Consider the following 16,582-nt stretch of genomic DNA (forward strand, 5'->3'; position numbering starts at 1 on the left):
TATTCGACATTAACAGTTTACCTTATTAAACAGGTAGAATACATTAATACGTGGTATGATATTACATATAAATCCATGATTTATAACAGTAAAAAGTACACTTTTATACAAGGAAATTATATTTAACGACAAAGCCTCGATTAATGTTTGTCTAACGGTAAGTCAAAGCCTTTTTTTGTAATAATTATGGTTGTTTGCATTGATTCCAACCGCTGTCATGGTTATTTTATAGTTAAATAGGATTTCTGGCCTACGCTTGTAGCCAAAACACACGTCCTTGTTTTCCAGATAGCTTGTATGCATAGCTAGCTAGGTATATGTACCGCTGTGTGTGACCGCCATCTTCTGGATATCTACTCAACTTACACACATGAATGAAAAGCACACCGTACGGTAGAGGGGGCCATGACACATAGCTCTAACGTTACTCCGTGTGGTTGTGTCTACCCGTTACAGCCTGGCATAAAACCCAGCTCGCTTTCAGCAGCTCCTCCTTTAGCACGGACCAAAGTTATCCCGGAGTAAGGACAGCACGCATGTGCCGTCAACCCGGATGTAGATATTTTTGTACGCGTCCTATTCCCCATCTCGCCAAGATGTGACAAATATTCTCTAATAATGAATTCTATCTTTTAGCACCGGCTGAACAAAGCTTTGCCAGTCCAAACCAGTTAACCAAATCGGGTTAACCAGCCGTGACAGTGTCGACCTACGTTGATGTCACATCTGAGTAAAAGCTCCACAACAATCTGTTTCCGAAGAGCTGTACTTTTGATTTACGGTGAGATAAGTGGGTAAAATGACGTATATAGTAGTACTCTTTAAACATTGACGTTAAGAATACATGTGTCCACTTAAAGCTTCATTGTTTGACGTTGGGTGCTCCTGAAGTCAGGATGGCAGAGGTACTGTAGGCTAGGCTACCAATGTGTCTTCATATTGCCCCGTCATCTTGCGTTGCAGAACACCTCCTGTAACTTGCAGGATGGACTTTCGCGGCAGGAGGCATGAGCGAGGCAGCAACTGGACTGACCCGGAGATAGTGGAGCTGCTCCAGCTGTGGTCCGATGAGTCGGTCCAGATTGAATTGGAGAGCTCATTGCGCAACCAGCGTGTATTTGACCGCATAGCCCACATCTTGCGCGAAAAGGGCATTTACCGTACCGGTGACCAGTGCAGGGAGAAGATCAAAAAGATGAAGCTGGAGTACCGCCGCATTAAGGACAATCACAAAATGAGGTCTTGGAAGTTCTATGATGTGATGGACAGGGTGCTGGCCAACCGGCCGGCTATCACCTACTCCTCCTTGGGCGGAGCTGTCATAGCTCAACAGGTGTTTCAGTGCCCAGGTGGGCCTGAGGCATACCTGCAAGGAGTTCCAGCCGGCACCTTCGGGCCTGCCTCCTCAGGTGGGTTTCTGTTTGGTCAGCCTCCAAAACCTGGAGATTCACTGGATATTAAATGTGAACATGTTGAGGAGAGCCTGCTGAATTCAGGTGTCGCTCCCCCCGAGATGTACTATGGATCGGAAGATGACCAGGAAACTGATGGCCAGTCTCTACCGGGGCCAGACGACCCTCTGGGTCATGGACAGAGCTCAACAAATGCGAGAATCTCACCTTCAGGTTGTCAATCCAAACTAGAATCATTATCATCACTATCACTGTCATTAACATGAGTTAAGAAAATGATGATTGAAAAGTTCTTTCTCTTTTTTTCACATCCCCAGGCTTTAGTGACCTGAACATTGCCGGTTCCGCCACAGCTGTCAGCCAGGCTTTTGGTGGTCCTGGGCCACAGGACACATCAGAGGGGCCCGGTAAGAAGGGTTCTCGTCCCCCAACCTCTGTGAGACAGAGGAAGCGTCGCCTGGGCGGCAAGACATCGTGGAGCTATGGGGGTGCTAGATGCGTGGGCCAAAGAAGCCTGGATAAAGCCTTGGCCAGCTTCCTGAAATGGCAGCAGTCAGCGGAGGAGCGCCTCCTCTCCCTGGAGGAGGCGCGGCTGGAGAGAGAGCTGCAGGCTGAGGAGCGCTGGGAACAGCGGGAGGAGAGGAGGGCGGAACAGGAGCGCCAGCATGAGCTCCGCCTGTTCAGCATGCTCACAGGGGTATTGGTCGCTGTCAGACAGGGCGCTCCGACCGCCGCGACAACACCGACTGACCCCTCCGTCTCACCCCTAGCTCATCTGTCAGCATCTCTGATGACCACGGCAGCCCCCTCTGTCTCCTCATCTTTATCTCAGCCACCTTCAGAGGCTCCCACTACACAGGCTGTTTCCACTCAGGAGACAATAGAGTCAACGCCGCCTGCATCTGTCAAAGCCTGCAAAATGTCTCAGAGTGTTTTGGCAGCACTGAGAGGTGCAGCAACTCTCGGCCCCAGCGTGTACCTGTCCAACCGTGGTAACAGCATCCGACAGACTCAAGGCATTCTCCAGGAGGGCTATGCCCAATATTTAATGGACAAACACCATGACACAAAAAACCCTGATGTGAGTCTGTGTCATGAATAAATGCAGCTGTCAGACAGCTCTGACATGGCAAAAAAAAATGACACCATAACAATTACTTCTAAGCTATTTTTCTTCCTTCCAGGGCATAATCAACATGGGTACCAGTGAGAACAAACTATGCTATGATGTTCTTGGTAAACGGGTAAGATTAGCAGTGCACTCACATCCTGGTAATCTAAATTATTCTGCCTGCATTCACAAATGCATTTCCTTTTCCTTTCTGCTACAGCTGACCAAGCCTGACATGCCACATTTTGACCCATCCTTGTTGCAGTATTCAGACTGGAAGGGACACACATTGTAAGAGATTCAAGTGGACCTTTATTTTGATCAAGATGAGCGGCTCGTAGTAATGTTACATTTTAACAAGTAAGTAGTAGTAAAACCCTGTTCTAACTTTTCCATCTTGCTCTCTTTCAGCCTGAGAGAGGAGGTTGCAAAGTTCCTGACTCACTACTGCTGTTCTCCAAAGCCATTGCAAGCTAACAATGTGAGTCAAGATTATTGCTTTTATTGCTGGAAGGGATGTAACCCAAGTCATTTGAACAGTCTAAGACAACTACGGTAGTCAATTGAATATACTATATAATATAGTATTCCATACTAAATATTGTATTTTAAGGGAATAACAATATATTCTGCCTTGTATCGTGTTAAAAACCAATGGAGTTTGTGGAAAGCATTTACTGTAAATAGCAGACATGGAAAATGTAACAACATACTGTATAGTTACTCACACACTATAAACAGTTCTGAGGTGCTTTATCATATTTACATTCTTTCCACAATATGTGAGAGGGAAATATTGTACAACATTTATACTATGACTGTAGATAGTGGGCACTTGCATAATACGATTTTACACCCAGCCCACTGTACAAAAGGTAAATATATTATTCTCTCTAGAGTTTAAACTCCGGAACACTATAACATCTACTGTAGTGCCACCTGAACAACACTACAGTTCTACCTATACATTAATCTATTATTAATAATTTGGAATTCTAAAAGGAACTATTCTTCAGAATGACGAGTTGCACTATCAACTCTAAATTACACTTCTAATAATTATTTGCTTTTACATAGGTACAAATTGACTGCAGGAGTTTATTTTTTTTTTTTATGTTTTTTTATTTTCCACTGGACTGACAAACGGCACAGACTGTAGGCCTTTTAATTAAGGATTGTAACATTGTGGTCTTCCTAATTATATATTTTTAATTTTATATTCTTACAATTTAAATCACCACAATACATAAAGCATCAAGGGGAAAGAAAGGGACTGGAGCACACCGATTGACTTGCAGCCTTTCATTTTTGCAAACACTTAAATTTTTTTCGACACTGCTGTCTTTCTGATTTAAAAGGGACATAGACAAAAGGCAAATACAAATGTAGTCAACGAAGAACAGGTTGGAATAAATTCATTTTTGAACCACGCCACAACCGTATGCCATTTACAGGTTTAATGGAAATTCAGGAGGTATTGGATATTGAGGACAAATGAATGGATGTAAAGGGGAGAGGTGAAGGTAGAAGAAGGACGTACGGAAGACCAGGCGGAGGGAGACTCAGTGTGGGGGTTCTGCTCGCTGATTACAAGCCCACACGGACGGTACATGCAGTCGAATGAGACATGGGAGAGGTATGCACCAGATTGAGTAGGAAGGAATGAGGGGAGAAGGGATGTGAATAGGGAGGAGTTAGGAAGGAGAATGGACGAAAGGGAAAGGAAGGGTGGGTAGAGAAATCTGAGACAACCAGATTTGGATGGATGGGTTGACTAGCTAAGTATTGACGGGTGATTAGAGGTGTGGTTGAGGCGTGGCCCTGCTCCTGAACCTGATAACTACATTTGATTTGTTCTTGTGTAACTACTCCATCTGCATTTCCGTGATTTGTGTAAAGAAGGATCCCTTCCAATGACTGATACAGATGTCCAGCAAATTATGTAATTACTGACAAGTATGTCCTTTTTTTTTGAAAATATGTTTTGTTTTTGTTTTCTGCTGCTGCTGCAGACGATGGACTGGATAACAGCCATTCGTTCTCCAAAAATATAGCAGTGGATTCAATTAATTTATCTGATTAACTCCAAAATGATTATGAAGATGCTAAATGCTGCAACTGAACTAACAGAGCTTTTTGTTGTTGCGGGTAACCAACTTAAATTCAGATGTAATGAATGTCGGTTTTAGAAAGTGGATGAATTTGTAGCATATTTATCAGGCCTCCTTCTGTGCCTTAATTGGGTCTTTCATAACACGGTGGATGTGTGTCTTTGTTCAGGTTGTGGTGATGAACGGCTGTGGCTCCCTCTTCTCGTGTATTGCAGCAGTAATTTGTGACCCTAAAGGTAGGTTTAGAATTCTCTGACACACACACACACACACACACACACACACACACACACACACACACACACACACACACACACACACACACACACAATACAGCCATATCTCTAGTGTATGAATACAAACATGTGCACAGTAACAACAGGAATTTTTTTTTTCCTGCCTGTTTTGTATTAAAAATGATCATTGAATAAAATATAACAGAATGGGGAAGTTGTAGCATAATCGTTTAAACGTTACACTTTTTTATTTATTTGATGTAGGCAGCTGCATAAATTGCTTCTTTAGTACTACTACAAGCAAGGCCTCATTTTAGGCAATGTAATATATTTATTTAGCTCAATAAGTGCTTTGCCTGAAAAGCCTGAAAAGCAGCCCGTGTTTGTCTTTCCTCAGAGCTGATCTCACTATCACAAGATATGATAGATCAATCCTGGCCGCAGACCTGAGTATTCTTATCAATAAAAAGAATGCCTCCAAAGCTATGGAGCGTGTGAATTTACTGGACAGCTTTGGACTTAACCAACATGTAATAAAGGCACCTATCAGCCTGGTAAACATTCAAGACTTGGTAACATAACAACCGGGTTAAACATGGACAATGTCTCTGTATCTGACTTACCTATTTCTGAGCATCGCTGTATGTTTTTTTGATGCCAATCTAATCTCAACAAAGACTAAAAGGGTATTTTTGGTTTAAAAGTGATTCCTAAATGCGAAGGCTGAAGCAAAGTTCTCTAATGTTATGAAATAATTTGAGTCATACAGCCATCACTGCTCTTTTTAAATGCCATTATCGAAAGTTTCGACAACACCTCGTCATCTGCTTTAAATACTGAAGGTTAAAAAGCGGTAGACTGACAGAATCTCCCCATGGTTAAATAATACCAGTGTTGATGCAGTTAAGAGAATCTGTTGAGCAGCTGAAAGAAAATGAAGAAAAACTAAGCTCACAGTTCACTGTAATATATACAAGGAAGCCACGACTGCTTATAACAATGCAATACATCTGGCAAGGAAGGATTACTTATACAATATTATTGAGGAGAGTGCTGGAAACTCTAGAATATTATTCTACCACTATTGACCAGCTACGTTGTTCTTCACAGAACAACTTCAGCAAAATCCTGTTACAAAAAGATGTAACCGTGGGAAAAGTTACCTGTATTACATAAATTGAACTTTGCAAGTCCCCTCCCCAACGACCCTGTACCTACGGCATTTCTTAAGCGGGTGTTTGACAGTGTTTCAAGTCATGTCCTAAAGCTTATAAATCCATATCTTCAAACGGGCATCTTCCCAGAGCCCTTCAACAACAGCTGTTGTAAAACCCTTACTAAAGAAATTCAGACGGGGCGGCCTTTAGCTCACCCAGTAAGAGCGGGCGCCCCATGTGGGCCGAGTCCTTTACAGTGGCCCGGGTTCGCTGCGTGTCATCCCCTCTCTTTCTCTCCCCCTTTCCTGTCTATCCACTACTATCGAATAAAGGGAAAAGCCCCAAAAAATAATCTTTAAAAAAATGAAAGAAATTCAGCATAGATGGTAATGCACTGACCAGCCATAAGATACCACAAAAGTAGTAAAACCTAAATAGTAGCTTATATGGGTTATATAGCTTGCTCTTTGTGTCAGTTTCACGTGGTGGTTGTTTTTTTCACGTTGTAGATGCCATTCTCATTCCGACTCCTTTCTACGGCGTTATCACTGAGGATCTACAATTGTATAGTGATGTAAAACTCTTCCATGTTCCTCTGGACTGTGAGGTAGGGATACAGAGCCTGGTTGACTTGCAGAGCTTATGTGCTTGTGTTTAAAACTGTAATTCTATAAGTACTTGTTGTGCCTTGCTGATCATATACATTCTATATACAGTACAGGCCAAAAGTTTGGACACACCTTCTCATTCAATGTGTTTCTTTATTTTCATGACTATTTACATTGTAGATTCTCACTGAAGGCATCAAAACTATGAATGAACACATATGGAATTATGTACTTAACAAAAAAGTGTGAAATAACTGAAAACATGTCTTATATTTTAGATTCCTCAAAGTAGCCACCCTTTGCTTTTTTGATAACTCTGCAAACCCTTGGTGTTCTCTCAATGAGCTTCATGAGGTAGTCACCTGAAATGGTTTTCACTTCACAGGTGTGCTTTGTCAGGGTTAATTAGTGGAAGTTTTTCCCTTATTAATAAAAAAAAGTGAAGGCTGGCTACTTTGAAGAATCTAAAATATAAGACATGTTTTCAGTTATTTCACACTTTTTTGTTAAGTACATAATTCCATATGTGTTCATTCATAGTTTTGATGCCTTCAGTGAGAATCTACAATAGTCATGAAAATAAAAAGGAAACTCATTGAATGAGAAGGTGTGTCCAAACTTTTGGCCTGTACTGTATATATATTTATTCATATGGACAATGCATTCACCTTTCAAATGCATCATGTGATCTCACGCAGCATTGTCAGTTGCCCAATTTGAATGTTGTTGTTTTGTGTTTTTATTTTAAGGCTGATGGCAAAGACAGTCGGCCCTTCCACCTTACTGAAGGCAAACTAGAAGAAGGTCTGAAAAGGGCTAAACAAGAGGTACTTTATAAATGCATTTATTCTTAAGCACTTAACCTTAATGACTATTTTAAGAAAGCGAAACCGAACCACTCCAAAAATGCTTGGATAAAGTTCTTAGTTTAGATAAACGTCTTGGATGCTCTCTTTTTCTCAGTGATTTTGTTTTTCAGCTTAATTTCTAAAGACTGTGGAGACACATGTTTAGTTATTTAGAAACTGGCCATCTCTTTTAGGGTTTGATCATCCGAGCGGTTATATTGATGAACCCCCACAACCCTCTGGCTGAGATCTACACGGCGGATGAGATGATTGCCTTCTTGGAGTTTGCCAAAAGGTATGTTTGCCCCACTATTATCTCACGCTGTGGCCTAACACTGTAATCCTCCCAGCAGTCCTGTGGCTCCTTTAAGCACATTGCCAAAGCGCTGCATACAGTTCCTAGTGTGATCTCTTTTATTTTACAGCCCGAGAGCTCTGTCCCGTGTGTGGAATATCAAGCGCTCTTGATTAAGTTTTATCACCTCTCTTAACCATTAACATATTGTCAAGTGCAGCCATGTGCCAAGGAGTCTCCTGCATCACCTATTGTTTTCTAAATGATCTTGCCAGAGTAACTCCCTCCACAGAGGTGTTGTAACCATAAACCACAGTGCTTTTACACTGACGTAGGGCGTTGAAGGGACCAATTTATATTTATGTTGCATTTCCTTTGTCATTAACAACCATTGACAATATAAAACCATGTTTTGTTAATGCTGCACTGTATATATTTATGTTCTCTTTCTCTCCACGATTTCCTGCTTTAGAAATGAGCTCCACTGTATCGTTGATGAAGTGTACATGCTGACGGTCTTTGATGAATCTGTCGCCTTTAACAGTGTCCTCGGTATAGACAGGTACTGCATGAACCCAGCCTCTGCTTGATTACTCCATTAGACCTTTAATCATAACAACTGAGGCTGAAGGCAGCATCTGAGCTGCTAACGATGTGCTCTTATTTTCAGTTTGCCTGACCCACAGAGGACGCATGTAATGTGGGGGATGAGCAAGGTACGTACTGTGCTGCGCTGTATGAGAGTATGAGAGAAGACGGGAGACTTTTTACATCACTGCTCACAGAACAGTGAAATCTCAGCTTTTCCCTAGTGGGCGTTTGCCTTCACCGTTCTTCATTTACTTCCTCTTGTCGTTTCCAGGACTTTGCAATGGCAGGAATCAGAATAGGCACTCTGTATACCGAGAACAGAGACCTTGTGGAGGCGTTGGCCCAGCTGGGCGCATTCCACGGCGTCTCTGGAAACAGCCAGCACCAGGTAGCACAACTGCTTCAGGACAGAGGTACGGATCCAAGCTTCACATGTGCTTTTGCAAACACAATGCATTGAGAAAACAATCCTCACAATCAAACCCCTTTTGGTAAAAGACCAGTCAAGATTAAATGCATAAATTCAAATGATTTTGGATGTAAGATATTCAGCAATTCAAACATTTTGCTTTGTAGCAGTTTCCCTGTTACCGAGAGATAGCGTCCCTTTTTTTTTGCCTTTCTCTGATATGATTTGTAACATTTAATTTACCAGTCCCTCCAGAAAAACGCGATTATGTGATCGCATAATTCAATGCATAATCAGCCAAAGTCCGCATATTTATGCAGGGGGGGCGCATGTTTTCAAATACGCCCCACTTTTGGCGCATAAATTGACGGTTTCCGCGCAAAATATGCAGGGCTTACATGATCTCATAATCCCCGCATTTTCATTGCAAAAAAGTCCCATACATCTTAGCAGAAAGTTGAAAAATGTTGCATTTACTTCACACAAGAGCAGCCATTTTCCCCTGTTGCCATGGGAACGTTATGAAGTGACGTAATTACGCGACGTGAACATCATTGAAAAGCAGGGTGTTGGGGGAATCGCTTTTTTCTCTCTTTTTCATCAAACCGCAGTTTTTGCAAGTTCCCGCAATTTCATCGCATAAAATTGCATAAATATCCTGCATATTCCATCGCATTTTTTAAGAAAACGTGCCGCATAATCAAGGATTTTTGCCCGCAACAATCTCAAAAAAACTCCACAGTTTTCTGGAAGGACTGATTTACACTTACCTATTATCACTTCACACTCTCGTGTTCCAGAGTGGATCAGCAAGGAATTTTTGCCTGAGAACAGGCGCAGACTGAAAGCTGCTCACAGTTACCTGACAGGAGAGCTGCGGAGTATGGGCATCCCCTACCTGGACAGACATGCTGCGCTGTACGTCTGGGCGGACCTCCGAAAGGTACCGAGATCACAGTCCCGCTAAGACGTTTGGGGCTAATATTTCCGTTTCCCACTCTCACTAATTTCAAATGCAAAATAACCTATTTGCATTAAATAAAAATAATGGTTATGTCTGGAAAAGATTGTGTCCCTGTGGGCTTAATGTGTCACTTCCGTCTCTGCATTTTGGTAGTTTCTCCGAGAGCCGTCGTTTGAGGAGGAGTTGTCTCTGTGGAAGGGTTTCCTCAAACACAAGGTGGTGGTGAGCTGCGGTCAGGCCTTCTGCTGCTCCACGCCCGGCTGGTTCCGCATAGTCTTCGCAGACCAACAGCACCACCTTCAGCTCGGTCAGTCTCTAGTGTAATATGCCCACTCAATTGTTCAGCTACTCCCGGTCTTATATTAGATATATTGACAAGTTCATATCTATTTTTCAAGTTATTAAATAGTGAGTTATGTTATTTCCCCCTCTAATTCCCATTTTCTGCCTTAAACTAGACATTGATTAGATCATATTTATTATTTCATTTGTTCAGTCAGTGGTTTGTTTTATTCCAGTGTATCTCCTGCTTTGTGTCTTAAGCTAGGTAATGATTGGATACTAGTTACTGACTTATTCTGTTAATGTTTTGTGTTATTTCAGGCCTGAAGCGGATTAGGGAGGCCTTGAAAGAAATTGAAGGAAGCCCCGATTCGCACTCTATCAAAGAAGCCAGCGATGAGAGCGAAAAATCAGAGAAAGAGGACAGTGACGATTCAGACAATGCTGCGCTTGTCAATTCAGCGTCATCACCCGAGAGTAAGTCATCCGACCAGCTGATGGAGAAGGATTGCCCTGTTCCTGACACAGGCCCGCTGGACACTGGGGACTTAGTGTTGCTGGACCGCCATGCATCGAAGCCCGACAGTCTGGATTCTCTGATTGGCACGCTCAGGAACCAGATCCACTCCTCCGATTGGCTGGAGAAAAACACTCCAGAGCTGTCTGCTGGGGAGGACCCACAGATTCTTGATGTATTCAAGGCCCTGCTGCAAAGAGCCAGAAAGTAAGCTTAGGATAAAGGGGCCCACATTGTAGCTGTGCAGAGGCAGCACTTCAGCACCCTTCTTAGTCTCTGTGTTTACGGTTAAAAGCTTGACACAAACACCTGACACAAGGTCAAATCTGATGTCTATTTTTGAGTAACCAGGAAATATTAGCTGTGAGAAGGCTAAAGAGAAGAGAAGAAGAAAAGTAGAGCAGGCAAGGCCATGATGGAAGGACAGGAGCACTTTTATTTCTGCATCTCTAGGCCTTATTTTCAATCTGCGAAGGGAGTTGGCCTTGTTTTATTTTTTATTTTTTTTGTTATCCAGACTGAAAATATGTATGTTTATTTACTGCAACTCTAAGTGAATGCCAAATATAATCAACCAAAAGTCACGTTCTATTCTTCTCTTGAATATTCTAATCTGAATTGTACATCTTTATTATTTGCTCATATGCACTTTGTTGTATCAGAATGTATTGCACTTTCTGTAAAGTTAATGATCTGTGAATAAAGGAATTCATTTATTCTTTATTTGACTATAATCTTTCATTTTGAGTGAGACCTGAACGGGCCAGTGATAAGTATCTTGACTTTCATACGTTTAGGTTTTTATTTTAAGAGATCTACTTTATTATTTTGTACGAAACACGCTCTAAAGGCATTTTATTTTTTTAACCTTTCCGTTTGGGTGGGCTGTGGGGCCGTTCCATTGCTACAGTGGGAAGCGAAGGGGGTGGTATGACGAAGAGGAGAGATTTCAAGACACCATCAACCACATCACGTGTGCCCCTGCTGTGAGAAAGCGAGAGTGGGTTTTCCTCAAATGTGTTGTCATGCATCATCGCCCGTTGACACCCCCCCCACACACACACACACACATTTCTGCATTTGACATAAACACATCTGTGTGGTTCATTGCTGTTACAGAGTATATCTCAAAGATTAAGGGGATTCTAGATGTTTCTAAACTTCCTTTTTAATGTCCACTGTTCTTTCCTTGCTGCTTTATGTTAGCTACACAAACTTCTGCTTCCTCAAATACTGAATGGCCATTGTTGGTGCTTTCGCTTTCTCTACGGTGAGAGTTGGTGGGTCACAGTGGAGAATTCACAGGGAAATTTAGCTTGGGGGAGTTTCCATTGCAGCGGAGGTGGGGTAACAAGGGTTTGACTTGTGAGTGAGGGCTTGTGGTCCTGAGCAGTACAAGCAGTGTGTTCAAAGCGTGTGTACAGTAGTGTTTGTACAGCAGTAACCATAAGTCGTTTCTGTAGTATACACTTTGTTTTACCTGTAGACAGACTAATTCCACACCTTTGTTCCTGACACCTTTTATTTTTCTACAACAACAAAGGTAAGACAGTACTTTAATTACAATTCCAGGTTGAACTAAATGACGAGGTTAGTTCTAAGAGATTTTCCTACTGTTACTCAATTTTAATACACTAATTACACATCATTTTTCTTCCTGTCTTCTATTTTCCCTGCCTTCTGTCTTCTCTCTCTCCTCTCTCTCTCTCTCTCAGTGGTGTGTAAATATGAAGTTGCTGGAGGACTCTGGCAGTCGCTTCAGGTTTTCTCAGTCCTGTGTGGGGTTGGCGGGGAGCCTGTGTGTATGTTATGCAGTCTGGACACCATTCTGGCTGAAGGACAGGGGACTCTGGACAGAGTGGAATAACACTAAAAGTGACCAGACAAATCCTACAGGTGGCATCGTCTTCAACGGTGAGCAACAAGCCGCATTTACATGACTGACATTTTCCTGCAGTCAACAAAATTGTAATCTGTCTGAAGCTGTCACTTACCCGTTAAGGTTAAAAAAAAGGTGTGACTGTCGTACAGTATAACGTGGAATAACGTGTATTTCATTCATACTGAATGAGGCATAAACATGTCTTTGCTGTGCTGTGTTAATAAGGTACTGATTTTGCTCAAATATCCCACCACTGAATCTCTAGAGGGGATCAACATCAGGAGGAGCAGTAGCAGTAGTAAACAAGTTTGAGCTCGCTCCTGTACCAGAGGAGTGCATTCTTTGAAGTTTTCACATTTGGCTGGAGGCAAATGTGCTGAAATCTTGGGCAGCTGGTCTTTGTCAGCTACATCTTGTTATTATTATTATTTTTTTTTGTCAAAGAAATGAGGTCCCCTGTCAGTTTGTTCACTACACACCTCACTATGTGTAGGCACAGGTATGCTGCCAGCTAATCCACTTCCCAAAAAGGCTGAAGACCGCTGCAAGTTTTCATTTGAAGCGATTGTCAAATTATAAAAACCTTATTTAATAACAGATTTAATTATAGTGATTATAAAAAAATAAAAAACTATTTTTTTTAGATATTAAATTATTAAAAAAAATTCACCAAGAAAAAAACACCCAACTGAATCAAACTGCTGGTAATTATTCACAAAAAGAAATTGTTCCATCTGTCAGTTTGTTGTGTCATTTTCAGAATAAATGTAATGTAGTGGGAGCTCAATATACAGGAAAATTACCTAAAAGTCCATGAACTCTTGATTTTACGTTTTTGGTTTCAGTTGTAGGCAGGGACATGTGATCATCATCGTTTCAGGGAATGTGTCATGGCCTCAACATGTTTCACTTCATCATGCTGCCTACAGTATTTCTAGTAGAGACTAGGCCTCAAAGGATCACCGTTTTCAAATCGAATTAGTGATTTGAAAGAATCCGATCAGCTAATCGTGAAGATCGCGATTATCAAATGTGAATTATCATTATCATAATTATATTTACTGTTTTTTTTCATAAGATAAATGCTGGAATAATGTTACATATCACAGATTGTCATCAGAAAAGATTTTTCATTTATTTTGTATTACTTTATTGAACATGATTGTAGAAGGTGCAATATGTAGCTAAAACAAAATCGCAGATTGAATCGTAAACACAAAAACATAAAAATACAACCTATTAATTACATGGGAAATTTCATATCCATAAAGCGAAATTTTCTAAATCTCGGCCAGCTTTTACTTACTTCAGAATTGAATTTTGAATTTTTTTTGAGTCTATCCAAATTATTAATAATAAGAAAAGTATTTATATAGCTTATGTACTGCAATATTTTTTCAAGGAAATGTGATTATATAGCCTACATTCCATTTTACCTTTTCTTTGTATTGTATTTTCTGTATTTTGTACAGATTTGTTTTTTTTTTACTTAATTTTTTCTCTTTATGTATTGAAGTGCCTTTCTTCTTGAGTTTTTTTTTAAAGTAAGGTTGTTATGTTCTTTGGATGGGAATGAATATCTTTTTGTTATGTTTTCATAAGTACGATGCCGAATTGTTCAAACACTCGATTACAGACATAATACCAGCTGATCTGAGTGGGTGGCTGATCTTTAATGCAATATCTACATTCCCATTATCAGTAACCATTCATCCAATGTTCCAAAGGCATATTCTGTTTACTAATCTGATATCATTTTAAAAGGCTGACTGAGAAAACATTGGAGAACCCTTTTGCAATTATGTAAGCACATAAAGTAATCTGAAAACTGCTGCCCTGGTTAAAAAAAACAATGTAACTGATCTCAGCTGGTATTCTGTCTATAATGGAGTGGAATGGACATTTCTAAGTGACCCCAAACTTTTGACCGGTAGTGTATTTGTAAAAGTTTGCAAAAAAAGAAAAATCCCAATTTGATTTTTTTTTTCCTGAAATCGCTCAGCCCTAGTAGAAAGTAGAAAGTAACTGTGGCAAATTAAAGTTAATATCAATCAGACTAGTTTACATTTCCCACTTTGAACTGTGTGCATGCTGTTGTGTCTTCCAGCCCTGGAAGCAGAGAGAGTCTTTGGAGTTGTTTCCTTCCTCATGGCTGTGAGCACTGGTGCTTTGAGTCTGGTGTTTGCCCTCTGCTGGACGCCTCGGACGGTGCGCTCCTACTCAAACACTCGCTCTCTCCTCATGGCAGGACAGGCCCTCTACCCGTCCACACTGCTGCTGCTCACTATGGCCTCTACAGGTAACCCCACTGCACTGCTCACAACACTTACATAAACCACACAGCATGTTTTTGTGTTTCACTTTATTAATAATTAGACTGGTGTTGTTTTTGTTTTTCATCCAAGTAAAGTGGTAAAAATGGCCCCATTTCTAATTAACCTCCAAATAGCCTTTTGGTTTGTGTAGTTCATGTCAAACCCCACACTTTCAGAAATTCTTTTATGTACTAGTCATTTACATACCCTGCACGGCAGCGGTTTTTAAAGAGACTTTTTTTTTTTTTTTTTTTTTTTTACTTTCCTTGGAATTGCAGTTCATTATCATACAAACTCTTTTCTAAAGCTCCAGGCACGTAATAATTGACCTTAATGACTTTTTTTCTTTTCCTGGCAATGATACTTGATTCGACCCATTTTTTTTTTCTTCTTCTTCTATCTACAGGTTTTTTCTTCCTCCTCAGCTGGTCTCTTTTCACCCATCAGCACCGGGAAGAAATCCGTCAAGACTTCTCCAGCCTCGGCTCCTCCTATTGGCTAGGGGCTTTAGGTTGGGTCCTGCTGTTGGTCGTGGAGATGATAGTCTTTATAGCTGAGCAAGCTGTCGTGCCTGACATCCTACCAGACTTAGAGACGGCTGTGGAGGCGTGGCGGATTTCCTCTCAACTTAAGGCCGCTAAACGCTCTTTCAGCGATACTTATTACCCTGGTAACAGGAAAAGCAACATGGCTCCCAAGAGCCTTAAGTGGATTTCAGAAATAGGGACATGACAGAGGAAATGGATTTGAATGTGTAAGTTGCACAATAAAGCACACAGACTGAATGAGAAACTAGCAATTTCTAGTTGCTTTATAGATCTATACAACCAGACTGAATATTGATTAACTGTGCTGGAAGTTAAGTGTTTGCCAGAGGAATTAAAAGTCTGAGTCCTGGAAGTCAGTGGGACTAAAGGCTCGGAAATGAAATAAAAACACACTAAAGACCGACAATACTGGCTGGGAAACTGGGCAACAAATGTAAGATGAGAACTGTTCTCTGACAAAGTGCATGTGTAGACTGGCGTTTGAAAAGTTTTGAATTTCATTAGTCTTTGTCCAGGTTTGCCCCTGGACCAGGAACAGGTCCCGTTGTGGAGGGTTTTCAGTTGAATTCATGTAAACAAGACACTCAACTAAACATTCAACTAGTAACTTTAACTGAAAGTTTCAGTAGGAGCTGCGATGCACTGTAGTTGCCGACAGTTAAAATAGCGGCATCTTTTCATGCACATCTGACACTTTTGACAGTCCTCAACCAACAACAGCAAAATAGGTTATATTTAAATTATGTCAAGTAAAAATTGTGTTTCTTTGTTGTTTTCCTATGAAATGTTTCCTGTTTGCTGATGATGAGTAATACACAGCACACGCATCTGTGGTCATACCCTATTTCAATGATCCCTTATTTTTATTACTAATTAGTTGTCATATGGTATGATAAAAAGTATGTTCAACAAGGCTTAGTTTGACTATGCTTTGATGTGATGTCCACACCTTTCCACAAACCTAAATAAAAGGTTTAAAAAGTTTATTAGGTGTGGTTGGTGTGTGTTTGGGTTTGTGTGTCAAAAATGTGAAAGATATATGTGGATGAGTGGGAATGAATGGTGTATATGGATGAGTGGAAGCATGGAGAGTGTGTGGTTGGGGAGGTGTGTATGTAAAAGTATGAGTGAGCATGCTTGAATGTAGTTTAAGATCCTGTGGAGTAGAGGAAAACTGTTACTACTAGGAGTTGTACTCTGATTGGAGTATGGAAATGCACATAATGCTGGTATATGTATTACTTATTGATGGAAATAATAAAAATAATGATAAAAAAAAAAGTTTATTATGTGTCT

The 16,582-nt window shown here is 40.9% G+C and overlaps 2 protein-coding genes across 4 annotated transcripts; both read left to right on the forward strand.

Annotated features, from left to right (window-relative positions):
- Positions 1–31: 31 nt before the first annotated feature.
- Positions 32–11,264, forward strand: accs (1-aminocyclopropane-1-carboxylate synthase homolog (Arabidopsis)(non-functional)). 3 transcript variants are annotated; one of them, XM_039809218.1, is made up of 16 exons: positions 32–157; positions 637–1,625; positions 1,730–2,493; positions 2,597–2,656; positions 2,744–2,814; positions 2,935–3,004; positions 4,804–4,870; positions 6,537–6,634; positions 7,385–7,462; positions 7,678–7,778; positions 8,251–8,340; positions 8,449–8,494; positions 8,641–8,782; positions 9,579–9,721; positions 9,896–10,049; positions 10,346–11,264. In XM_039809218.1, exons 2-16 carry the CDS (start codon positions 986–988, stop codon positions 10,750–10,752), a joined length of 2,931 nt encoding a protein of 976 aa, XP_039665152.1. In that variant the 5' UTR covers positions 32–157; positions 637–985; the 3' UTR covers positions 10,753–11,264. The 3 variants fall into 3 exon arrangements, with proteins under 3 accessions (XP_039665152.1, XP_039665151.1, XP_039665150.1); XM_039809217.1 differs by lacking the exon at positions 32–157 and having other exon boundaries at positions 185–781; positions 964–1,625; XM_039809216.1 differs by lacking the exon at positions 32–157 and having other exon boundaries at positions 185–1,625.
- Positions 11,265–11,792: 528 nt separating this feature from the next.
- Positions 11,793–16,272, forward strand: si:ch211-256a21.4. The gene is made up of 4 exons (XM_039807573.1): positions 11,793–12,084; positions 12,257–12,455; positions 14,531–14,722; positions 15,145–16,272. The coding sequence occupies exons 2-4, from the start codon at positions 12,269–12,271 to the stop codon at positions 15,468–15,470; spliced, it is 705 nt and encodes a 234-aa protein (XP_039663507.1). The 5' UTR covers positions 11,793–12,084; positions 12,257–12,268; the 3' UTR covers positions 15,471–16,272.
- The last annotated feature ends 310 nt before the right edge of the window (positions 16,273–16,582 follow it).

The sequence above is a fragment of the Perca fluviatilis genome, chromosome 8 (assembly GCF_010015445.1).
Source record: "Perca fluviatilis chromosome 8, GENO_Pfluv_1.0, whole genome shotgun sequence".
Lineage (NCBI taxonomy): Eukaryota > Metazoa > Chordata > Actinopteri > Perciformes > Percidae > Perca > Perca fluviatilis.